The sequence below is a fragment of the Cinclus cinclus genome, chromosome 12 (assembly GCF_963662255.1).
Source record: "Cinclus cinclus chromosome 12, bCinCin1.1, whole genome shotgun sequence".
NCBI classification, from domain to species: Eukaryota; Metazoa; Chordata; class Aves; order Passeriformes; family Cinclidae; genus Cinclus; species Cinclus cinclus.
In genome coordinates this window covers 3,042,488-3,069,788 of record NC_085057.1, presented here as the reverse complement: position 1 = coordinate 3,069,788, position 27,301 = coordinate 3,042,488, and the positions used below count along the sequence as shown (strand labels likewise).

Sequence of the window (27,301 nt, the reverse complement as noted above, 5' to 3'; positions counted from 1 at the left end):
ACAGACCCTGCAGGTTGTTTCCAACCCAGGAAAAGCTGAATATCTCACAGGTGAGTCCTGCTGGGATGAACAGGTTGCTGGAGCCAGGTGCAGTGAATAACCAGCCAAGAGCAGCAAAAACACCTTAAAAATCTTTGAAACTCTTTCCCTTCCCTCAAATCAACTTGAGGTGCAGGAAAATATGAAACAGGAGAAAATTAAATGCACTTAACCAATTAAAGGAGAATAATTCAAAAGTCTGTGTTATATGAACACAAAAAAAAATAGGAAAAGCTAAAAAATAAATCGGCACAGGTGTAGCAGAGTGTGGTGAACAGGAGATGCCAGCATGGGAAGAGGTACAAGAGTTGCAATAACAAGGGGAAAGATGGACAGAAATGGATAAGGTGATTTGTGGGCTCTGTGGAACTGAAGGAAGGGACCAGAGATTTAAAAAAAAAAAAAAAAGGCAGTAAAAGAATATTAATAGCATAAAAGTTTAGTCAACATCTGATAAGTAGGGAGTATTTTTTTTTTCTTTAACCACGCTTTCCACTGGCAAAAACACACTGAAAGAACTGGGAAAAAACCAAACAAAACCAAACCCTAACAGTGTTACTAGGGAAATGCATGTTTTGAAAGGACAATGTTCTCCAATAGGTATTTCCAAAAATACGCCTTTCACAAATTCTTATTATCTGGGAATTACCACTCAACTCCAGGCAAACACAGTGCTGAACAAAGCAATTCAAGCAATTTGAGAAGTATCTCAGGAGGCAAGGATGTTTGCTCAAGGAAATTATCCTACAGTCGACTTCTCAGATGCAACACAGATTTTTTTTTTTCCTCTAACATGTTCCCAAAACAAGCCCTAAGAATATCCTGGCAGTCTACTAAGCACCAGCCCTCATAACCACAAAGCAGGTTTAGTGCTGAAGAACACCAGGCTATTCACATTTCAATAGTTAAACAGATGGCTAAAACCCTGCCAGACCTAGCTCTAATTATGTGAAGGTTTGTTTATTTATTAAATATGCAGCAGTGTTCCCAAAAAGCCTTTCCTCAATAAATAAATCAATGAAAGTCATCCTACAATAGCTCCGTTTCAAAGCACTGGGAACATGCTGATGACAGTGGGATTTTTTTTTTTCCCCTGCCACTGATTTCAGTCCTTTTATGTTTCCAGAGATGCCACCTTTCCACAGAGAAACGGACAGATTCTGCCCCATTTATTACAGAATATTTCATCACCAGAAAGGATTCCAGAGGTCTGGGTAACCAGGATCTGCCATTTCCTCATCTCTCAAGGTGTGGAGCACCTGGCACAGATCCCACCTTTGACTGGGGCCACGTGGGCCAGCAGAGATGTGACAGTGACAAAGAACAGACAGAGCAGATGGAGAAGTGTCCTGCCCACAGATGTCTCACCCCAGCTGCTCTCCACACCTCCAGCCTGCGAGTCAGCAGAAAAATCCAAGGCTCACAAGCCTTCCAAAGCTGTGTTCTCATCAAAATGGGTGGCCTTACCTGGGCTGAGCAAAGCAATATGAAATATTTTGTGGTATGTGCAATGAAACAAATCATCTCCCCATCCATCAGCTACAACAGTGAAATAATGTGCCAGGAATAAGAGATCAAACTTTAACCCATTATTTACCCTGCCAGAATCACCCGTGCCATTTTCTCTTCCAAAAATCAGTTGGGTTTGATTTCCAGTTCCAGCTGCTGTTCAGTACATGTTAAATATGCACGGACTTCAATTTTTTGTATTTATTTTAATAATTCTCCAGTTTACTGGTTCTCAACCCCAGGTATGTTATGCCTCAACTCTTTATTACAATAAAGAAATATGAGGGAAGCTGAAGGAAGGTGACTATTTCTACACAACTGAATTCAATAATCCACTTGAAGTAAGCTGTGGAGAGGATAAAGTGCAAGGATAGATTCATACTGTAACAAAAATAATATTTACAGAGGAATTTAGGAGAAATTAAAACTTAATTCTACTACTGAAGATGAAAAAGAGGCAGAAATAAAAGTAATTTTCAGAGCACATTTGCCTGGCTCATGCAGAGGAAGAAGAGCTATTTCACTGTATTAACTATTCACATCACAATGTGAAGGAAGAGGTGGGTGAATTTTCATGTTTGACAATTAAAGTGCCTCAGACTCAGTATCCTGAATGCAGCATTTGGGACTGACATTAATTGCTCCTGTGAAGTTCAAACCTACCATTTCTGAATCAGGGATATAATGTGCTCCACTCCAACCCCAGCAGGATCTGAGTGAGCACCAAGATGTCACCACAGCATAAAACAGGCTCTGGAAAATTGCTGCAAACATTTCTGACTATAAATCTCTGGGGTTACTCGCTGGGATTAGACTACATTAACAGGCTCAGAAGGACAGCACAGATAAGAAAAATTATCTATTTCTATCCCAGCACCATGCAGCAACACTGAGGTTGTAGTTTAATGGATGTTCAGGAACACATCAAAGCAAGCCAGAAGAGATTTTGTTCACCTCCTTCAGAGTAGCAAAAAAGTGGCTAAAGCAGGTCTGGAGTTATTCCCTTACAGTATTCAGGGAACAGGAATGCAGGGAAAGGCATTTCTTATCCTGATGTCATTTGCAGCTGACAAGCAAAACTGGTATTTTCTGTGGCAGATAAGGCAGAAAAATTGAAAGAAGCCCTGTGTTACTGTGATGTGGACAGAGGAGATGTTTAAAACAATAACAATTTGCCAGTTCACATAAAAATGCAAAAATGAAAATTAGAACTTTATCTCCAGGAGGCAGACCATGGAGGAGTCCATGAGGCAGAATCATTTCTTCAGTGCTGAAGATGAAAGCCAAATGATGAAGTTTCCCAATGAAGTCACATCTCCAACCTGTGCACAAGCATGAGCTGTTAATTATTTAATTAAAAGCAGAAAACCACTGCATAACCTATTCAGTACTGCGTAAATGTATTACTCTCTAGTCCCTAATAAAATTAAAAGAACACACTTAGAATGCAAACTCAGTTATTTGGAGGTAAAAATTACCAGAATTAAGACTGCCTAAGACCACAGGTATTGGCAGAGGAACAAACCAAAAGCCCCAGCAGTGAGATTTGAGCACCGAGGGCTGATGGTTCACACCAGAGCTTCCTGCTATTAAAGCAGACACTTCCCTGTCTTACCTGGAAACCTCTGAAGTGCTGCTGAGTGTGTTTAATTAGTTTTTGAGAGCCTGAGTGCTCAGTGGAAGGTGTGAAGATATTCTTTACCCAGGGTGAGCTGCAGCAGGCACTGAGCTCTGGCTCTGTGCTCCTGGGAGGATGTTTGGGGCCACCAGAGGAGCAGTGGCCACTTGTAGTTTCCCCAACAAGCATAGCTGGACCCGTGGATGCTGCTCTGCTGATCTGTAGCTGTGTAAACAACTTTCTCACACTTGTCCTTCCCACCAGCAGCTCCCAGCAGGCAGCAAAGGCTCCTCGGTGTGGGGTGAAGGGATTTGGGAGCAGCTCCAGGAGATGCCCAGAGCAGCTCTTTGCAGGATGCTCCCGCTTGCCTGCCCATCACAGAGTCAAAGCACTTGATCCTGGTGGCATCTCTGAGGCAGGATGGACCCAAAGGCTGCAGCCAGACAAACTCGAGTCAGAATGACAACCCCAGGTCAGTTTATGTAAAGTGGAGAGGGGCCAACACAGGGGTCATGCAGTAAAACAGTGCTGCGATACCAACACAGACATGGCCCAGCTCCTCGGGACCTCTCAGCAGAGGGAGACAGGAATAACCTCTGGCACAGCTGATTTTCTCCAGTCTAAGTACTGCAAGCACTGCCTTCCATCCCACCAGAGCACTGCTCCTGCCAGTGACAAGCCCAGGCTGATCAGCCCGACCAGGGTGACAAATTCCACTTGCCTGTAATCAAGCCCAAATTCCACCTGCTCTGCCACACATCCACTTGTGCCCTTCACAGCCTCTCTAAAATCACAGCAGCCTTTTCAGGACATGTGCTAGAGCTTCAGCCTGGTTACAAAACCTCCCTTTCAATATTAATCATTACTCTGACCCAGATGTAACAGCGACACGTTTAAAACTCAATCAGTGTAATCCCCATGCAGATAACAAATCCCATGCTTTGCTTTAGGAAGGGCAGGGACGATAATCGTTACAAAATTAAACAAAGAACAGATAACAAAACTGCGTTTGGCCTGGCTCACACTGAACTGGGGTCTGCAGTGGGTGGAGGAAGAGCGGGAGACCCCTGCAAGCATGACTTGGAATAAATGAAATTCATTACACAAAGCATTTGTGGTAAGAACTCGGTACCTTGCCCTGCTTGGTCACCTTCTACAGAGACAGATCAATGGCACTCGGGGCGTGTGGCACACGAGGACCTCGCTGTGCCCACCTGCCTGGCAGAAATAATTTCAGCTGGGAGCAGAGCAGCCCTTTCCCAGCCTCTGCAGACACTGGGGTGTGAGAAACCCATTCTACCCTTGCCATGGAGTCAGTAAATACCAGAGCTTGGAAGGATGCTAAGGTCCCACAAGTTTAGATACAAAGCTCAGACCTGCCATCACAAGACAAGTTGATTTTTAATTTTTTTTTTTTTTCTTTTTTACTAAAGAAGGATTTATTATGGGGCAAAAAGGTTTCTTGAAGAAATGATACAGTAATTCCACTGAATCCCCATCAGGAAAGATAGGAGAAAAATAAGGGATGGAAAAGGTGCAACTGGCTTAAAGAGATGCTAAAGTTATTTTAAATGGAAGCAGAAAGGAGATGCACAAAAAGATGAAAGAGTAAGTGAGAGCAGCATGTGTTATTAAGAGCTGAAGTTATGAAATACTAAAGAGAAAAATGCTACATTTTGCTAACTAAAGCAGCATAAAAACTCTTCTGAAAGGAATCTGAAATAAAATCAGATAGAGAGATGTAGTAAGAAATCAGACGTTCAAAACCAGCTGAATGCAAAGGAGTGTTAACAACAGATAAGGAAATGCAAAATATCACTGTTAATATCAGATTATTAAAAATCAAAAGCATCATATCACACACTCATTTGATACCCAGGAAAGCCTCTGGCAAATCACACAAGAGTTCAGCCAGAAGATGAGAAGCTGTGGCAGTGCAGAACGAGCCCCTACACCCAACAAATCACTGGCTCGTTTGATTTTTTAACTTAATTAGAGGGTAAAATAGCAGTGCCTACAGTAAAGGCAATCAATGCAACTCCAAGTCAGTAGATGTGACAAATGACAGTAGGTTCATCCAGGGAACCTGCTCTCAGGGACACGATTCCTGCTGGGGCTGGAATTGATGTCCCCGGGCTCATTTCTGACCTCCCAGCTCTCATTCCCAAAATCAGGAATTCCTGACCACAGGCTGCACAGCTCTGACACTGCAGACATTCCCCACAAGCTGAGGGAATGGTTGGTTGGGTGTTTTCTGGAATGGTAGCACTTGTAAATGACAGCTAGCTGTGGGCAGAACACTGCTTCAGCTTCAGACTCCAGTGATCCCCACACATCATTAATATTTAAACCTGGCTTCGTTTGTTTTGGGTAAAGAGGTTTTGACTCGGTTATTTCCATTTCAGGAAAACATCTGTATAACATTTTTGTAAAAGGTTGTAGGAATAGAAAGTGCTAAGGAAACAGATGAAGGCATTTGAAACACAAGTGGTAAAGAGAGCTTCTACCCAGCTGGTGAGTTCATGTTCTCAGTCTGCTCCATCCCCCAAAAGCCAGTCCAAACAGATTATCCAGGAACACTCTATTTTTTTTCGCTTCTTGCAGCAAGAGAGCAAAAAGAAAATGCAGGGATCATCTGAGCACATTAACCTCCCTGGAAGAGAAGGGAATGAGACAAGATCTTCAGAGAATTGCATTCTGTCTGCCTCTGCAGTAATGGCATTACACTTGAATGAAAGCAAAATTATGTGGAAGACTGTTAGTTTACTGAGGGGTCAAAGAGATGACAGCTGTTGCAGGAGGAGACAAACCTTTAATGTGCCATGATGGACCAATGTGCACATCCTTCAGTGGATGAATAAATGTGGCTGAACAAGAGATTACACCTGAGCAAGCAACGGCATAGATTAATAAATTCAGCATCAGACCATTCAACAACAGAGGCTGCAGGAGTGGAAAAAATGCAACTCCTAAGAAACATCGGAGTTCTGCTAACCCATTTAGAGAAACAAATATAATCCTAGTGCTGCTGAGGAGAGCTTAATAGATTGAGACAGTACATAAGGAGAAAACCCCCAAAACACAGGGGGACCCGAAATCTTTTTGCTGGTGTCTGAGCAGAACTGTTCCGTGACAGATGCTCCATGTACAGACTGATCCCCACCCTAAGCCAAACTCCTCCTCTCAGGGTGATGTAATCCTCAGAAATATATTGTTAACTGCAATTTAATAAAAAGTCATGGGCTGAAAAAATGCAGCTCCATAAAAAAAGAAGATGTCTGGCTGCACAGGGCTGAGAGAGGCAATAACAGGAAAATAAAATCAGGTACTGCATCTCTTCTCATAAGTACAGAGAATTTCCTTGGTTATTAAATGAGACTTCCCACAAGTCCCAGCCTGTGCTCTCTGTAACTGCTCAGCGCCACACTGGATGAGAAACAAGACATAAATACATAATCAATACAAGAATAAAGACACAAGCAATGCAGTGTAATGGGAGCAGCTCTCTAACTTCCACTGCTTCAGTTTTAAGACGCCTGCTTTGCTCTGCAATGAACATCAGCAAGCAAAATACACAGGTTGGCAGCAAACTGGAACTCTGCAAAAGTATATTTAAAGTAAGGAGATACCCAGGGAAGGCACTGAAATTGTTATTTGCAATCTGTCCACATTTATTGGGCTGCAGCCAGGGGTTAATTCAGTCAAACTTTACTGTGTATTTCTTATAAATTCCCTGAATATCAACGTAATTCTGCACATCACAGGACGCCTGTGCTTGTTGTAGAATGACAGCATTATTTAGGTTGGGAAAGACCTCCAAGATCCTCGAGTCCAACCATTCCCCAGCACTGCCAAGTCCTACTAAGCCACATCCCTAAATCCCCCTCTACACATCTTCCAAGTGACCTCAAAAGAAAAGGACGTCTGCTCTACGTTATTTGAAGAACACCTTCAATAAGAAAATGTTGTCTAAAATCTTGCCAGGGCACTCTACACCTCAAGTCAGTCAAATTCTCTCAGCCACCCAGCCAAGCTTTTCCTCATTTTAAGTCCTCATCAAAAGCCTTTTAACAACTCCTTTTTTTCCCACATCACAGCTGGTTGCTGTAACACGCATTCCAAACTGATATTCTAAATCTTTATTTCAGTTTGAGGAGGCTCCAAATCCAATAACTTTATGAGCCCTGAAGGGTGGGGCAGGACACAGCAATGCCGTGTTCCTGTTGACTGGAACAATTTTCATGTTTGATTTTTTTTTTTTTTACTTGCAAAAACTACAGTTGAAAGATCAAAGCATTCAATTCCTACTGAATGTTCCTATTAACTTCAATGGGCTTTAGATCAGGCCCTTAATGGGGTATTACTGCAATGTAAACATTTTTAAGTATTATCTTAATATTATCAGTAGCATGTTAAATGGGCTAACAAGACCCCATTAGGGTAATTCTGACAAACAAATCAAGGCCTGAAATACTTTCCTTAGCAAGGACTTGCTTTGATTTTTCAGTGAATACAAGGTCTGTTTTCCCAAATAATCCATATTTCAGAGTTTTAAGAACAGCCCTGCAATGCAAAAATCCTAAGCAATGTCACTATTTTTCTTAAACAAAGAAACGAAGCACATACACAAAAAAGAATTAAAAGTATTTTTTATTTAGAGCTTTACCAAGTGAGGAAATGGGCAGGAAATGCTGAAATTTTTAGTTATTTATAAATATTATTTAAGAAAAGAAGCCACCATTTCAAAAGGCAAAAAGATTTCCGAATTTAGGCATAAAGTCTAAAAATACAAAATCATTGGTGTCCATTGTCTCCCTTGCACTTCAGACACATCTTACATTAAACAAGTTCAATCAAGGGAAGTATTTAATAGGAGAAAAAGATGTAGGGAGACAAAAGATGTAGGGAGCTGTGTTTTTCAACTTCATTTACTGCCTGAAACCAACTCCTCCCTGAGCATGCGCAGCCTTTTGTAGGAGCAGGCTTTGTGCTGTGATTTGGAGCCTCATCCCTGGGATTCTGAGGATCCAAGGACCAGGACTCTGAGGATCCAAGGACCAGGACTCTGAGGATCCAAGGACCAGGACTCTGAGGATCCAAGGACCAGGACTCTGAGGATCCAAGGACCAGGATTCTGAGGATCCAAGGACCAGGATTTTAAGGATTCAAGGACCAGGATTCTGAGGATTCAAGGACCAGGATTCTCCCAGTTCTAGACCCTGGACCAACGGGGAGAAAGGCTGGACACAAAGCTGGGGGGTCCTGCCCAAAACTCCACTTTTTCCCAAGAGATTCCAAGTTCCATGAGGACCAAAATCATGGCAAGGCAAGACCTGCCTTTGCTCAGACTGGCACTTCTCCCAAGTTATAGAAACCATAACGCTACACATCATTAAATCTGTATTTTTGGCTGAGCTCGTTGGCTGGCCTAAACTTTTTGGAGGAGTTAAGCTCACACAACATCCTAAAACAGCACTAAAGCTTTAGCCTTCTAAAAAAAGCAACATGGGAAAATGATGTAATAAATAGCTTTGGGAGAAAAAAAGTACTTTTTTAGCTCTGTATTTCTAGCTCCAAAACATTCTTTCCCTTATTTTCTATGCCAGAAAGTCTCTGCTCTCTCCTTGCCACACTCCTCTCCTTCACAAGCTATTCATGAACAAGCTTTGAAAGATAGTAAGAGACAAGCAGATTTACATCAAAAAAATAAAGAGAGATAAGGTTGCTATGGGAATAAGAAGACAAAAACTGTTACTTAATCCAACATAAAAAGGATGAGAACTGGAGAGAACTCAGATGGAATTGAAACTGTCACCCCAACCAATGAGGTTATGATCTGAAACAACTGCTTTTTCTCCCTCATTTCCTCTATGCTTTTATGTAATTTCATTTTCTCGTCAGAATCTCTTTACAGAATACAATATTTCACGTTAAGACTCAAAAAACTTTAAAAAATGAATTAGAAGTAATATTTTCCAATATGCTGCTCACTACTGTCACTCACTAGGCAAACTCTTGCAAAAGCTGAAATTTGTCCCTTCTGCAGCAATGCTGTGGATGTAGACGTGAAATTGGAGATGAATCTTTAGATTTTATACACAAATTATGTATAAAAAATAGATTCAGCCATGTAAATGTCTTACTCTTAACTACAATCTCTGGTCTACAATAAGGTTTTACATAGGCTAGTTAGGAAATTCAGATTTAGGTGTTTTTGGTTTTTTTTTTTCCCTACATCTGCAATCAAAGGCAATTCTTATAAACTCTGAAAGAACTGTCACACACCCCCTCTCCTCAAGAAGTCGAGGCACCATTACTGTCAGTGGTTTATCTCAGAAAACACTGTCTCTTATCAGTGCTTGCTGGAATCACTTCCCAGCCAGCACAAAACATCGTGGCAAGGAATGAATCTGTCCCATTTTCAAGTTGTTGATACAGGATAAATGTTTCTTCTCATTTTGAAAAGGGCAGAGAAAATGTCTTTCCTTCCATTCCACACCCCCAGAGCTGCCCTGACTCAATAAATCCAGGGCCATATGATCTCCCTACACAGCAAACCTTAAAAATGAGAAATGGATGAAACTTTAAAATACCCAATTCATAAAGTCTCCACCAGTGGATGATCTCTGGCAACGTGAAGCCTGGAAGTAATCTGGAATAATCAAAATAAAAACTTTTCCTGGACATGCACAGTTTTGGAAGAGGAATTCTTATTTGCACCTTATCTCTCCCAAGCTATACCCATTATCTCCAATATCAAAATTTGCCATCCAGGTGTTTACCAACAGCGAGATCTTTATGTGCCACCTCTGAGCTACAGGAGAATCCTTAACTGAATCAAACATCAAACTACAAAAATGTTGATTTTCTTTTTTTTGCTTTCAGAGTTATAAATAGCTGTTTGAGGAATCAGGATAAAATATACACTAATTACCCTTGACTATGCAAATGAAGCCGTTTTTAGTTCAGGTTTAAACAATTTTCAGGTTCTCATTGCACAACAACTGCCAAAGGCAAGGGAATGCTGCACTTTTCTCTGCAGTCCTTTGCTTTTTGGTGCATGCAGAGCAGCTGAAGTTGCACCAGATCATTTTGCAAAGCAGGTGCAAAGTGTGACTGGGGCACAGGCTGTGAGGGTGGAGCGGCAGCACTGGAGATGCAGAATTTTCTGATGATTTCAAACAGGATCCTGACAGGATCCTCAGCTGTCTCTGCTGAGTAGAAGTGATGCCCGTTCCTCACATGGCACTTTTTAACAAAATGACACTTCAGAGATAAGAACAAAGGCTGATGTGTATTTAGGATAAACGTTGCAAGTCTCAGCTTTGGGACTATTTTCACCCAGACCCTTGGGACCAAACAAAAACTTCCAAAGTGCCATTGGGCTTTTTCCTGGCAACTTAAAACAGAAACTTGGGTCACCTGCACCAGCTCACAGCCATCACACTCCAAGCCAGGTCTCCCCAAAACTCCCTGCATTGTGCTATGATTCCATGTCTCTGTGTCCCTGCCTGTGGCAGAAGTGGAAACAAATGATCTTTAAGGTCTCTTCCGACCCAAACCATTCTGTCATTCTCATTTTTACACCACAGGGAAACACCCAGTTGGCTTCAGTATGGAATTCCTTAATTTATATGACTGCACAAAGCCTCTCCCTACCCCCTGTTCTTCACTGAGGCTTTCTGCTCCCATCCATGGAGTGAAATACTACAAATACAAATACAAATACTAATGTAGTGGCTGCTTCAGATAAAGTGGTTTCCACATTCAAATGTTCCTGAACATCTGACCCCCAACAATGCACGGATAAAGGACAGCCAAGCACAAACACATTTACCTACATTTCATCTTCTGCTTTCTATTCCAAGGCAGAAAACACTTGCCTACAAAAAGTTCTGCTTCCCTGCCCAAAGGCCTGGCTTTGAAATGCCTTTGATTTTTCTTGAAAGACCCCTAAAAAGTCACCAAGAAAGTCACAACAACATGTTCCACCCAAGGAGGGGAAAAACATCACGCTCTGCTAGTCAACTGTATTTTAATATTCTGTTTATAGTTATGGAAATTTGGCTCGTTTTAGCATCAATAAGTTCTGATTGTGCTAATCAGACAAGAATATAAATGAGCTTTTATTCGGTTAGGTTTTCAAACACGTTTAGTAAATAGGGCTGAGGTTAAGCTTTGTACTTTACAACGTTGTGTTATTTTGTTACTGAAAAAACAGTGTGTAAATTGTGTTCTAATCCCTGATAAACACTGATCCCTGAAATCTCACTGCTGGTATGCAAGTCCTGTATTGGAAGAGCTAAAGGCTACTATTAACACATGTGTTTTTACACAAAAAACTGAGAGGTTAATTATGGCACAAATAAAGCTTTTGTCCAAGGCACTGGCAGCCACATATTTAAAATCACCAAAATTTAAAAACCTCAAGCGTTCATTTTGAACATCATCATTAAGAACAACAAGAAAAATCAGAACAGTTTCTACTGAAGAGCATTTTTTAAATACAAAACTGAATTATTCTCAGTTCTGCTGTTTTGTTGAACATCTGCCAAATTATTCAGCTTTAGATTTCAATTCAGTGTACCTCCCCTGTTTTTCAGCTGTCAGTCACAGCCTCTTTAATCCGATTTTTTTAACTCCACAGTGTCCTGAGCTTCCCAAATAAAGGGCTGGAAGGGGTGGAAGCTAAAAGTCTTCCCAGAACTTCCTGGACCTCACTTCTTTTGAAACTTTGACAGCGTTGGCCCACACCAAAACCCTAAAAACACCATGGAGAGGCTCCTGTCCTGTCCTTGTCACAGGCAAGGCTGGCTTCATGCTAAGGGAAATCAGGGAAAGGTGGGAATTTTCAAAAGTCACTGTTTCCAAAGTGTCTGGGAAAAAAGGCTGAAGTCACACAGCAAATAAGTAGCCATAAGCAGACCAGGCAATGACCTATCTACCAAAAAAATTCAGCAAACAGAAGTCCTAAGGCTTCCGTGGGAGTTATCACAATTCCTATTAAATCAATATTTAGCTTGTGGATTGGAGTAAGTATTTTCCAGTAGGGATTACTATTCAATGTGCTCAAGCTCCATAACCTTTTACAAGAAATATATTGGAAGAATCTGCTCGATTGTATTGTACTTTAAACTGCAGGAGGCAGAAGAACTGTGTAAGTACAAATATACAGCCTTCATGCTCAGTAATATTTGCAGTAACAAAATTTGATTGCAGGCTAAACCGCTTGGAAATTCCTTCTTGGTAATTTTTTGTGAAAATTGGAATTGCCACTAGCCAAAATTTCTCCATTCGAATGTCATCAAATCTGCAATAAGCTTAATTAATGAAGATGAAGGCAGCATTTGTCTGGTTGAAATGAAGTATTAATTGTGTGAAGGTGAGGATTCAGCTTTAAGGTCAGACAGTATCTGCAGCACGAGAGAGCTGCTCTTCAACAGGAGGATTTCTTCAGCTTGAAAGATAAAGCAGAAACCAAGGAGACTCTTCAAAAGCAATGGAAGGTCTCTCTTCAACAAGAATTTGAATCTAACAGCATTTTCTGCACTTAGGGAATTAAATATTGTAACTGGCAAGAGCACACCCAGCATGGAAACCCAGACTCCTGGAAATCCAGGAACTTGGAGAAAGGCTGGGATGCCAACAAAGGTCTTTTCATGGGCTTTGGACTTGAATTTATACCCAGGGCCAAGTTTATATTTAGCTGACCAGAAAACACAGATCCTCATGAAGGAAATTCTTTTTTTCCCCTCACCTAACTCCAAGTGAATGGATTAAATGTGGTCACCTCACCCAGGAGTGCCCAAGGCTGCTACAGGAGGAACAAAGGAGCTGCAGAGGAAGGTAAGATTTACCCTGGTAAAGAGTAAACCATAAAAAAAAAAAAAAAAAAAAAAAAAAAAAAAAAGCAAGAAGTGAAGGCCCTACAAGAATCAGAAGAATTTACACCTGGAATTAATTCATCACTTCACCACAGCTCACAGATGAGTTCTGCACTCCCACTGTTGATGGTGTTTTGCACATTTTGCTCCTTTTTATCTTTGAAGTTGCACTTTAGAGTAATTTAAACATAATAATACTGAAGTGTATGTTTTGACATTTCAAACAAGGCAGACATTTTGAAATTCCACAGATATATACCTATAGATAATACATATATACATATATAATACACATATATATGTATATACACCCAAATATATACATACATATATATACATATTTATATACATGTACACATATATACACACACACAAATATATTTTTAATTTTTTTAAAATGCTCAGTAATCACCCTTCTGCTCCCCAAATGGGCACCAAACACTTCAGAAAAAAGCAGAACCCTTAAGACCGGTTTGTCATTTTGGAACTAAGTGAACCCAAACTTTCTGTCAGTGCAATGAATCCTGGCAGTGTTGCACAAGCCATCCCAGCTAAACAATTCTGACAGTCACTACTGGCATAGCTGCACTTGAACATGATGGCTGGACATGTATAATGCACAAAAAGGAGATTATTATTAATATGCAAAAGCATTATGCATCAAAAGCCAGGCTGGCTCTGTCTGAAGGCTGTAACTCTTAATGAAAACTGAATTTGAACAAGAGTAGTAGATGATGTTATTTATTTTTTTTTTTCTTACAAATGGACTTCTATCCAAAAAGAAACTCCCCACCGAAGACTAAATCTGAAGAGGGTATTTCTGCTTTCCTTGTGGCATGATTTAATCACAACATCAGAGCAGTAAGGACACAGAAGGTTTCTTTTCATGCTCTTTAGAAAATAAAGAAAGAATCATGCTTTCCAATTTCATAAGTCTCCTAAACTTGATACTAAAAAAGAGGAGAACTGTGAATCTGATACATGACATTGCTCTGCCTGAGGGCTTAACAGTTTATTTCTCTATTAGCCTGAGAAAACAAAATAAAAAAATGAAAATGAAAGCAATAAAAACACCTGAATTGACATAAAGAAATACACAGAATATGATCTAGTTCTGAACTCAAATGTATTGCTGAATAAGGAATCAGAAGAAAAACCTCCCTACTGGCAAATTTTAGTATAAAGTGATAGAACAGGAACCAGACTACAACATCCAAATAGTTTCTATATATTACAGTAGGGCATTGGGTGGGTTTTTCCTTTGTGGCTTTGCTTTTTTTTTTTTTCCCCCAAGGCTTGCAATGGCTGGATGATAAAAAAAAAAAAATAATTATTTTTGGTTTTCTCTATTTTAAATAAAGTGCAGCAAAGACACTGTTTGTGGTGGCAAGGAGTCAGAATTTTGGGGGATAACGTCAACCCAAGTGACACCTCCAGGTCTCGCCCTGGACACGACGTTTGAAATATGCCCTTTCATCTCCTGAAGGAGAAAAATTTTATGCATTTACACACAGAATCCTCCTTGCTCCGTTTCTTTGAACTCTCCCTTTATTCACAGCTTCCCTTCCCCTTCAAAAGTTGTTTTTCCCCTTAATTCTCAGGAGAAGCTCTAAGAACATCCCTTTCTGAGGAGGAGAGCGCAGAGCTGGTTTTAGCAGCAGCAAGCAGCAGAGCATCCCAAGGAAGTGCAGAAAGCAGTGCCTGTGCTCTGCAGGGCTGCAGCAGGGAACTTTTATATATTCATGTGATGGGGACTCACAAATTCACCAAATTGCTCATCAAATTCATCCTGACGTGCTCCAGACAGGAATTGCTGCCCAGTGCCCATAAGGACCACCTGCAACCAGGGCACTCAGGAGGGGCGAAGGTCCCACAAGAATCAGAAGTTTCTAAGAAGTTACACCTGGAATTAATTCACCACCTCACCACAGCTTAGTTTGGCACTTTCCCTACTGATGGTGTTCTGCATATTTTAGTCATTTTTATCTTTGAAGTTGGTCTTCAGAGTAATTTAAAGATAATAATGCTAAAGTGTGTGTTTTGAAATGCCTCTCCTAACAAGGCAGACATTTGGAAACCCCACATACATATATATATTTAATACTCAGTAATCACCCTTTTGCTCCCCGAGGTAAATGGACAAAAAGACCACGGGATCATTAGTCTTACAGATGTAATCATACTTCAGTGAACAAAACCCCAAGGGTCACTGTTTATTTTCATTAGAACCTCTCATATTCCCCTCTTTGATGAACTATGAAGATTCACAACAGATAAAGGAAAAGCAATTCAATATAGGACACTGCAATAAGGGGCCTAGTTTGAAATACATTATCTGCAAAGACAGAGAATGTCAGGGTTTATAAGCCAAGATCAGCATCATCTCCTTTTCTGCAGCTATGATGTTATTTCATAACACTGAACTGCAGACAGCTCTTACAAGAACTGTCTTTTTGCTTATAGGAAAAGCAAAAGAAAAATGGTTTTCTATGGAGAGGCAGAATACCTGCTGATCTCTCTTAATAAGAGGTTAAAACAACATTCTCCAAACTGTCTGACAACTTGTTTTTACATTTAGAGCGTGTTCTTACTAGAATCTGTTTTGAAATCAATTCAACTCCAGGATTCCCAAGTGGATTTTAGCAGCCAGCTGCTCCGAAGGTCCACTGAAGGGATTCATGCAATTGAAGCACACAGGTAATGTTAGCACTGAACAAACATCCAGGCTCCAAACATCAGGAGATTTTTATGTCAGATTGAGACCTTAGAGTTTTGGGGCAGGTAAGTCAGGCAGCTGGAAATGCTGAGTTCCTCAAATTGCATCTGGCTCAACTCTTGTCTCTGCAAGTGCTGACTGGGACTCCACAGAACCTCCTCAGTGACAGCAATACAACATTAAATCAGGGATGTACAGCCCAAGCAGCCCTGCTCCACCATGCCAGCTGGCTTTTGGAAATAGGAAAAGCAGCTTTCCACTGGACTTCCTGCTGGATCTCCAATCTACCAACTCCCCGTGGCCACCAAACTGATGTTTGGCAAGTACCCAGCTGCAGGGAGTGACCTGAAATGGGTGCAAAGAAGGGCTGGGAGGATGCACACTGGTTTAACGATGTCACTTCCCATTCTTTGAATTCCTGACTAACCCAAAAAACAAATCTTGGCCTTCTGAGCCTCCATGGAAAGCTAAATCCATCTACCTTGGAGCTGCGTGCAGGACTCCAACCTCCCTGAGCCCAGCCAGGACACAAGCACTGCTCATGGGAGGAAGGGGATGATGGAAGGAGAGGCTGGCACAGCACAGGATCAAGAGGAAATCACAGCCAGGGGACTGAGGGCATCCACAGCATTTTCCTCCATCCCTCCCTGCACTGGAGTTCTTGGAAAGCAAACTCATCCATCCACAGCAGTGGATAAGTGGATATCCCACACAGTGGGATAAACCACTGGATTTCCACGCTACGTGCAGTACAGCACTGCCCTCCTCCCCAGAGCTCTGCTGCCCATCCTGAGAGGATGCACAGGGGCCATCTGGGCACTGCCCTGCTCTTGGCAGGCCTGGCCAAGCCAAGGGGCACAGAACCCCCAGAGCCAAGCCCAGGACAGGACAGGAGTTTTTCCTCTCCCCTCCCACACCCGGCATCTCTGGGGATGCTGGAGCAGAGCAAGCTGAGCACGGAGATCAGCACGGCAAGCCCTGTGCTGCTGTGAGTGAGCACTGAGCTCCATCAGGTGAAGAACAATGACTCCGCAGAACTGACGTGGCAGCAGAGAGGAGACCTCAGCAGCAACACCAGCTCCAAACTCTAGAGCTGTCTGCTACAGCAAGGAAAGCAAATCTCTGCACCAGTTCAGCAGCAACACGGCTCCGCTCCTCGGGAATAAATGCCATTCTAAAGCAGGGTTCTGAGAAAAGCTGCAGCAATCAGCCGCAGCAAGAATCTGAAGTGTCCAGTTGAAGACAAACACACATCGCAGCTCTTCCATCAGCACACCTAGCATGCACTGCTACCAACAGCATCCTTAATGCATTCAAATATCTTCTGCTTGCTTTGAAAGCGCATCCCTACACAGCAAAGGTACTTTTAATTCGCTCACTTTTAATAGTTTGCATTATTTAACACGTCTGTTGCATGCCTGGTTCCTAAACTCTACATAACTTGTGCATTTCAAAGCCTCTGGGTTCTCCTCCTCAAGTGCAGCTGAAACCTGGAATCTGGCAATGTGTGCACAGTTCTAAAAGAGGAGTTAGAGATCATTGTTACCTGCAAGGCAGCCAACAAATGACACCAGGAACAGCTGCTCCCACAGCAGCAGCAGCATCTTCAGCCTCCTGAATTCAGTGATTCTGGCTGTCTCAGAGGAACTCTGTGTTTAAGTCTTTCAGGTGGCAAGGTTCAACCTGTTAAAAGAACAGACATAAAACTGAGTCCCTCAATGGTCCTTAAGAACTGGCTTCCTTGTTAATGCACTTTTAAATAAATACTAAGTTGACAGATCCTTTAATGTTCCTCTTTTTTCCAGGACTTAATCCCCCAACAGAAGGGTGCATTCATATTTCACCTTTTTTTTTTCATGTACATGAGCTACTGGAAGTTTTATTCTCCAGCAGGAGCAGAGCTGAGAGCTAAGTTGATTTTGCAGTTCCCACTTCCCACCAAGCTCCAGCACTGATTTATTTGTGAGATACAGTGGATTTAAAGGAAGGGAGTACAGGAGGTGCAGCCATACACAGTTCAGCAGCTGAACACATCTGGGAGGAGCAGCTTGTGCTGCACTTGCCTTGTGCAAACCATGCTGGCAACAACACAAACCAGTAACTGATTTAATTAAAGCCATGTCCAACCCATCCTTTTTTTGATGTACTGGAGTGTGATGTGCTCACTGATGGCTTTTTCAGTTTTTAATTCCTCTTTGGACTTCTGCAGCAGGTACAATGAACCAATTTACTGCCACTTTAGTCACTGGCCAGATGATAAACCCTGTGCCTACCAACCTGGCTATGATATTATTTTACTTGCATTTTTTCCCGAAGAAGCTTTACAGTAATTTTTCTTTAGTTGTAGGACAGTTCTGGCCTTTGTATTTTATGGATGTCACTTCCACAGCATCCTCTTCCCTCAGAGGAAGGGGACACAGGCAGGACACAGCCCAGACTAAATGATCCCTTCTGTAATTAGTCTACAGATCACTGCACTGCAATATAAAGGTCAAGAAAGCAACTACTAATTCTGAGGAGCCAAAGCTGAGCTGTCTAACTTGATGTTACCATGTGAACTACCTATTTTTATTTTTTTTTTTACATTAGAATTAAGGGTTTAATACTGCTGTAGAACAAGAGTTTGAATTTCTAGCTAAGCTCTCCAGAAAAAGAATTCAGAGGGTCCTCCCTGGTACAGCCCCAACCTGTGATTAGCTAGGAGAATTTACTCTCCTCCAGAACACATCACCCTTTGCCACAAGAAGAGTTTTTTTCCTCATCCTGCTATCCCTGGCTCCTGTGGGACCCACTGTCACCTCCACACAGAGCTGGCAGTGCCATCCTTCACCCAGTGTTCCAGTTCTTGCTCTCTCATTTTCCCCACGTGCTCCTAAACCAGCAAAGAAAGCAAATCCAACCCCTCACATCTCTATCAAGTAATAGGTATTGATCCCCCAGCAGGAAGCTGCTGCCAGGCTCACTGCAGGGATGCAGCAATTCCCAGGCACCTCAATCCAGAAGGGGAATACCCCACCCCAGGGCAGCTCCCCAGGGACGATTTTAGGAGCCTCACCCAGGTTCTTACCCATGTCAGATAGAAAAATGTTACTGGGTTCCAAAAGAAGCGATGAGAGCACCATAAATTCTGTTAATTTTGCATGGTAAAAACCTCAGAACTGTGCTTTGGCAGCTGTGCAATTCCTCACAGAATACCCTGAGTTGGAAGGGAACCACAGAGATCATAAATCCAACCCTTAGCCCTGCACAGGACACCCTGAGCATCACACCCTGTGTCTCAGAGCACCGTCCAAACTTCTCTTTGAGCCAAAAAAAAAGTGAGGTCACAAAGAAACCTGCTCTGTAGCAGACCTTCAAGTTCAGGGCTTTACATTTCTCCTTTTCTGCTGGATTTTTGTTTTGCTTTTATTCTTACCTTAGGAAAACAAACCCACCAAGAACAACCACAAACCGATAGAATCAAAACAAAACCAAACCCCACAAAAGAAGGGCAAACTGAAATAACAAAAAAAAAAAAAAAATAAGCAAACAAAAACAAACAAACAAAAAAAAAACCCTTCTTGCTGAAGCTGTAAACTTGGAGTTGGCCATTCACCACTGGAATTTCCAAGGGGCACCAGCAAAGCCCTCCCAAGGGAATGTTACCCATGGCCAGCCTGACACCCTCCAGCACCAGGAGCATCCCAGAACAGCCCAGCCTGGGGCTGCAGAGCTAAATCCTGCTGGAGCATCACCTCCCCAGCCCCTGGAATCTGGAATTCCACAGCTGCCCAGAGCAGTGAGGGCAGCCAGAGGGGCAGGCAGGGGACAGGGGAGGAAGGAAAGCACGAATATTAAAGTAGGTCACTCTTGTGTGTCAGCTTTCTCACAGTCTTGCAAGGGAAAAAAAAAAAATATGGAGAAGCTAAATTAATTTGGTTTTGTTCTCTAAGTGCTCTGGGCAAAGCAGAACATGATAGATTCATTTCAGGCCTGAAAAAAACTACTTTGGTAGGAGCTAAAAAAAAAATTAAAAAATTGAAAGCTTTGTATGTGGATATAAAATCATAAAAATACATCCCAACCTCTGGCTGCATTATATTTTAATAAATTTTATTATCTAAAGAGAGAACAGTAGCTGCCAGCTAACATTGTAGGACTTAAATTACTTTAAGCACTTCATTTTCCCTGTGTTCTGTGAGGTTTTGCTAATCTAGGACCTATCCCCGAATACCATTGCTTCATTTTAAAAGCACCACACTTAGGAGTGCTCAAATTTCCAGCTCTAAGCCAGATAAATGCACCCTTGTGCTCAATAATACTGTTCTTTACTAAGATGCAAACCCAGATGTACACCCAAAGCATGAAGTTATTGAAGTTTGTCCTCAGTTCATTGCTTCCCTATAAAGAAAAGGAGCCCAAAGTAGTTCTTCTCTGCAGAGGTACATGAAGGGCTACAAAGCAGAGTTGCCCCTGGCCAAGTCAGTGGGATCAGGCTGTTTATGGACCCTTGGTCAATGCCTGGCACTGGAGAAAGTTTCTGCCTTGGAAATTGCTCAAAAAAGGAGGAGAAAAAAATAAATAAATCAAGTACTGAACACCACAGCAGCTCAGCTTCGCTGTAACATTTTCTTTCTTACCATGATGATCTAAAAATTAGATCAAAATTTCATATCAACATCTAAGATGTTAAAATCCCCAAAACATTGTATTAGAAAGGCTTCAGCGAGTTTTTTGTTGTTGTTTTTTTTTTTTTGTAAGATACATATTCCAATTATTTCTCACATGGAAATAACCTGCATCAAAGAAATCCACTGCCAGTGCAGGAATCCAAAATCCAAGGACAACGCTGAGCATCTCTATCACCTTCACAGCTCCCACAAAACCCCAGATGTTTCTCAGGTCCCAGCCCCTTGCCTCTAGGTTTTGTTTTCAACATGTCCCATCTTACAAATTAAGTTTCAATTTAATATTAAAATAACCATGTTAAAATATTAATAATGAAATACGGATTATTATAAAAATCACTCTTCATATTAAGAGTAATTCCTTGTCCCCATTTCCAGAAGCAAAGGGGCAGATCCACGACATCATCTGGGGGGTTTTGGAAATAAAATTGAACTGGCTACCCCCAACATTCAGCACTTTGTACATAATGGCCAGAGAGAATAAAGACAAACAGCAACTAGTGTGGTTAGAAAAGATTGTAAAAAACCAAAGCAATAGCCACAGAATATGCAAAAGGAAATAGAAATTTATTTTTTAAGCCAGAAAGCTTCCTATTATTAGGTAGTGCTCTGCTTTTAGAAGCCAAAGTTATTTCAAGGCAGTAAAAAAGCAAAGCTGTGAAGTGGTGCAAGAAACACCAGGAAAAGTTAACAGATTACATTTATTTATTATTTATTTATTTATTTAACTTTGAGAGAAAAGTCAATTCTTATGAGTTGCTTTAACCATTTTTTTGATGGGAACAACCGGTTTTCCAGAAAAAAAACAAATCCAAACAAACTACCAGCCAAACAAATTAAAGAGGATGAGAGCACATATAAAAAAAAAAAATACAGCTTCTTATTTTTTTTCTTTCCTTTAAAATTAGCCTTCCAGACCTTTGAATTTTCAGTTCATATAATATGGCAAGTGATACACATGAATGTCTGAAAGAAATATAAAGTTTGGGAAAGGTTCAAGAGTCAGTAATTTTATTCAGTGACCTTAATTTTTACTACACACAGTCAAACATAAAAAGCAGCAGTTCCCTGAAGGTGGAATTTTTATTTCTATATATAGAACTGCAACTTGTCAGAACTGGCTGGCAAGTTCATTTTAAACTTGGGAGTTTGAACAGGAGGAATTTGTAGAGTCATCGAGTCTAAATTAATCAGAAATTCCTGGAACTCAGGAGAGCTCTGGAGACCCAGAACTTATTTTTCTGTATTGATCACAAAGCACAGCACAGAAAATCAAGTGATGTCCTGACACTAGAGGTCAGCAGATCTTTGCTAAGGCAGGGAATTATTAAAATCTCATAAAACCCTGGAATTGTTTGGGTTGGAAGGGACCTTAAAGCTCATCCCATCCCACCCCATCCATGGCAGGGACACCTCCCACTGTCCCAGGTGCTCCAGCCCCAGTGTCCAACCTGGCCTTGGGCACTGCCAAGGATCCAGGGGCAGCCACAGCTGCTCTGGGAATTCCACCCTGTGCCAGGGCCTTACCTGGATAAATTATGAGATTTACACTCAAGTAAATGCTCATCTCCTCAGGGCAGCATCAAAAGATGAGGTGCTGAACACTCCACGAGAAGTTCAAGCAGCCCGTTTTGCTCATTCTTCAGGGAGGGGAGTGATACCCATTTCTGCTACCCCTCAAAATGAAATCAGCATTTGTGGAAAGTGACCCAATCCAGGTGGTTTCAGTGAGGAAACAGCTGAGCTGGCAATTTCCCTCCCCACTGGATCCAGCCTCTGCCTCCTACTGCAAACCCGAAGGCCTGATGAAAATATTCCAGCTTTGCATGGGAACTCCACACTTGCCTCCCCATGGTCAATCTAAAAATAATTATAAAAATGCTACAATCACAGGTGTTTGCAAACCCAGAGGAAAGAAAACCAATCCACTGTGGTAGTTCTCCATTTGTACTTGATTTACTGAGCCAATCTTTCCCTAATACCAGGTAATCTCCAGATTTTGCTTTGATACCAGCACAGCCCAGTTCACTTGCATCTGTCTGCATTGAGATTAATCCAACTCAAAAGTGCTAAAAGTATCTGCAATATCCAGGCAAGGTCAGACTGTCCAATGCCACAGCTGACCACTGATTATTTACCAAAATCAAACTGGGATCTATCTGTTATTTGTTGCACTGAAGCAGAGGTGATGCCAGTTCAAGAAGAGAATTTAGAAGGGATTTCTGCCAGTCGAAGGAAAGAGTTAATTCAATTTGACATCATCCACCAGGCAGATGTAGAGAGTAAGATATCAGAGTAATTTCATGTTAGAGATTGCAGAAGCTTTGGAAAACAAAACACAGAAGCAATATTGACCAGCACAGTGCCAGCAGTGGCAGCACACTTCTGAAAGAAACACAAATGCACCCACTACACCTGAAAGGCTGCAAATAAAAAAGGATTGACCAGTTAAAACCTACAGCAGCAAGACAAAGGACAGACTTAAAAAAACCTGCTAAGCAATGCCTGTTCATGAGATAAATTTAAAATGGTGCTCCAAGGAAAAATGTGATTGCTCCAAGTCCTTTGGGGTCTCATTAGATCCCTGCTCCATGGCAGCATCACTCATTAGGAAGCTGCAGCCCAGGCAGCCCCTGTGAGGTGCCAGTGGTCCTTCCTCATCCTCCTGTCCCTGCAGGAGCACTGACAGCAGACACATCCTCTGACCCAGCTGCAAGCACAAAAACCAGCCAGCAGCTTGCACCGAAACTTCTCCATTACCGAGCACTGAGCACGATTAAAGTTCTCTCCAGTGTGCCATTAGCACAGGCCTAGTTAAAAGCATCATTTTATACAAAATTAATTTACAACAGCTTAATATGGAAGAAGCAGCAACTGTTCTGTGGAGAGTTTTATTACAACTTCTCCTGTCTGGCTGCATTTATTGACTCTCGGGCACGGTCCCCTGCCTCCCCAGCCCATCCATCCATCCTCTGCAGCTGATCTGAATCTCCCTGGACCACCTCTCACACAGGTGGTTCTGCTCTGCACAACGTCCTCCCTGGCCCTGCACTTATCTCAGTCCCTCCTCCTCCCAGTGCACCAAAGAACATTTGTAGTGATGAATGCCTGCTCTCCACACATCCTCACCCCTCCACACCGGGTGTCACAACACCTCTGCTTTTTATTTCTCATTCCTCATCCCAGTCCAGCCCCTGCCCACACCACCAGGGTTTTCTGAGCTCCCTACCTGCAGTTCTGCCATCTCGCAGCTATAACCACTACAAAACCTTGAGCTCAGCTCAGCCTTTACCACAGGGAATTATTCCACCTCAGCAACAGCAAAAAGAAAATAATTTAAGAGTGACTTTATCTTTAAGTCCTCAGGAATCCTGCTCTGTTTTAAGGTCATCACCTCCACGGCTCTGTGCATCAACCACTCCAGAGCCTCTTTTCATCTTCCACAGGTTTTTACTCTTTTTACAGCACCTGTGGAGACAGCTCAGCTCTATCAACCCTGGGACACCCATGGGAACACTTCACACAAGAACCAGCTTGGCGTTCTTCCCAAAGTTTACCAGGAAATGTTTATCAGACTCTCTTCAAACTCCTGCCATTGAATCAGTTCTGAGATACAATTTAAAATTAGTAACTCTGAAGCAACAGCAACCCAACGCCCAAAAAACAGGGGAGACCAATTCCCACCCCACTGACCCAAATCTTATGCCACCTGTAGTTCCTGGAAACTGCTTTTGGTGTTGGTGCAGTGAAGGTGTTACACTGATACAGCAGGTTCATTTTTTCAAATTCAAAATGCAGCTATTAAATTAAATTAGAATTAGATTGCCCTTTTCTGCGTTACTTAGTGAAATGTCCACACACTGAACTTCTGTGGAAATCTTTATCCCATCTGTACACAGACCTTGTGCGCCCTGCTTAACACCAAACTCACTCCCAGTCTCCAAGCAAAACCTTCACTCAGTGCCAGAATTGTACTTCACTGCCAAAAGCCAATTTCGGCTGCTACTTTAAATATTTCCATTTATTTCTCTGTACAGATACATTTCTCTATATGTCAGTAATTATTAAATGCCTTCCCAACTCATGACAGCACAAACTTTTGCGTTTAAATCCATGCTAACACAAAAATGTTAAAACTGCAATGCATCCTTGATGACGTGACCTGTGCTCTGCCCATTAATTCTCCTTTTCTTGGAATAATAGTATTTCAAACCAATAAACGACTTGAATTTTTTTTTCCTCAAAAGAGTGACCTGACACAAATCAAGTATTTCCCCTGTTATTTTCAGGCGCCTGTTGCTGTAATTTGTATGCCTGAAGCCTTTCCCCTGTGACCTACCAATTCCAGACACCCTTTTGGTAACATTTATGGATCATCACCTTCAGCCAGATGTACCAAGACAGGTGTTTCCAGAGGTCAGGAATTCTGTGAAGCCACATGACAGCATGTCACAAATTACTTCAAAATAATGTAGGGCTTGAGAATTCTGATAAATAAATCAGAGCCGTTGTAATTTAAAAAAAAAAAAAAAAAAAACAAAAGTATGAAGTTGGCTGAACTCTGGCTTATGTAGCTGCAGTGGGGGGAAAAGGGGAGCCCTGTTTGTTATTTCCATAAGTGGAGTGTGACTCCAATGTCTGGACTTGTGTTCCAAACTCTCCAGGGCTGCCAGGACTCACTGCCACAAGCACAGGGAGCCTTGGGATGGAGGAGATGCTGCTGCTGAGTCAACTCCCAGTCCCTGAAAAGAAGGGTGACCCCTGGAATCAGAATGGTTTGGGTTGGAATGGACCTTAAAGCTCATCCCATCCCACGCCAGCCATGTCAGCGACACCTCCCACTGTCCCAGGTGCTCCAGCCCCAGTGTCCAACCTGGCCTTGGGCACTGCCAGGGATCCAGGGGCAGCCCCAGCTGCTCTGGGAATTCCACCCTGTGCTAGCCCTGCCCACCCTGCCAGGGAACAATTCCTGCCCAAAATCCCATCTCACCCTGCCCTTGTCCTGTCCCTCCACCCCTTGTCCATTGTCTCTCTCCATCTTTCCTGTGTCCCTTTCAGGCTCTGCATTGAGCTCACCCCAAAGCTTCTCCTCTGCAGGTGAACAATCCCAGCTCTGCCAGCCTTTCCTCCCAGCAGAGCTGCTCCATCCCTCTGCTCATCCTGGAGTTCCTCTGGGCTCTGTCCAGCAGCTCCAGGTCCCTCCTGTGCTGGGACAGGGCTGGAGCAGCTCTGCAGGTGGGGTCTCACCTGAGCACGGGGACACAATCCCCCCTTTCCTGCTGGGCTCAGCCCAGGATACTTTCATGATCCATTCCCCATAGCCTTTACCAACACACCCAGAGCTCTCTCTGCTGAGGCACAACTATCAGCATTTCTCTCCAAGCACCTTTGGTTCCATCTACTACAAATCACAACTTCAAAAGCCTCTTTCATCCTGCACAGTTGCCCCAATAAAAACTCATCACTTTCCACTGCATACATAATTCCACTTTGATATTCCTTGGCCAGAACAAAGTTGATCCGTGCCTCTCGTAGTGTCCCAGCCAGAATTAACACCCACATCCTGCACGGATCCCCAGGAATGCTGATCTGTGCTCACTGCCCTGGCTCCAAGGGTCACCTGCAGCAATTTGTCAGCAGTTCCCTCGTCATCAAAAATTTAGAGGCTGCTGAATTTCCAATGATGCTGCAGCCCAAGGTAAAACCGTCTACCTCAAATGTGCCTTTCTCCCCCGTGTCTCTACTCAAAAATCACAGGACAAGATCCTACACCTGAGATGGGCTTCCAATCCCAAGAAGTAAAATTCAGATCCTGAACTGATGCATCCAGGGAGCAAAGTGACAACAGGACAGCAAGCACTTGAATAAACGGAACAAAAAAATCCAACACAAACCTGAAGCCTCTCCCCAGCTCCCTCCCAGCACAAAGATTTAAAGAAATTAAAAATAAAACAACAAAAAACAACCATAGACAGCCCATTAAACACTGTGAAACAGCGACATAGACACTTCACTCAAAAAGTGCTGACAATATTACTCTGCAACTTAAAAGAATGTAAAACTCAACACAAAGATACTGCCAACATCCAAATGTACCAAAACTGGCATCAGCAGGGTCCTGTGTTTAACTTCTTAGGAAAAGTTACTTTGATTTACTGAGCACCCTGTTGCTGCTCTTAGTCCCAAAAACCCTTATCAAAATGAGCATTGCAGCCTGCCTGGTCCCTCTCACTACAGGAAACTCAGAAACTCGCTCAGAGCAGACAGAAACAACATTTCCAACCCACTAAACTTCCCCTACACTGACAATTTAAACTGCAATATATGAGAAAAATCACTCTGTGCTGAATGCCTTTAGAGCTGACAAATTAAACAGTCAGACACTTAGGGATTGAAAAAACTCCAGAGACTTTTTAGGTTAAACAGTAAAATGTGTTGCTACCTACACATATGCACACATGTATTTACAGAGAGATATTGATATATATGTTTGTTTAATAATGCATAGTAAAGACAGAATGGCAGAAAAATCTCCTCCTTCTCACCCTCTCTTTCCTCCTTCCAAGTCTCATTAATGCTCAAGTGTCTACAAGAAAATTTATTCCATTTTAATGGCATTTTTGTCCTATGACCAAACCAATAGAGGAAGAAATCCTCTATACACCACCACATCTTTAAAACACCCAACCCAACCTTAAAACTTGACCTGTGCACTGCATTAGCCAGGAATCTTCTAGAAAAAGCAGTACAGATACTTCTTTGTCCCAACAGAAATTAAAGAGAATTCCTAACAGATGTGAGGATGAGAACCTCCACCTCTTCCCCCTAAATGCCACTACTGCACAGGGGCTTCCCACAAAGCCCTGGC

General features: G+C 42.3%; 1 protein-coding gene across 1 annotated transcript in view; it reads right to left on the bottom strand.

The window, feature by feature from the left end:
- Positions 1 to 23,677, bottom strand: part of LOC134048902 (contactin-3-like) — a 75,655-nt gene extending 51,978 nt beyond the window's left edge. The window contains 3 exon segments of the mRNA XM_062500983.1: positions 17,313 to 17,412; positions 17,414 to 17,449; positions 23,663 to 23,677. Coding sequence (XP_062356967.1) covers positions 17,313 to 17,412; positions 17,414 to 17,449; positions 23,663 to 23,677 — 151 coding nt within the window.
- Positions 23,678 to 27,301: the final 3,624 nt, after the last annotated feature.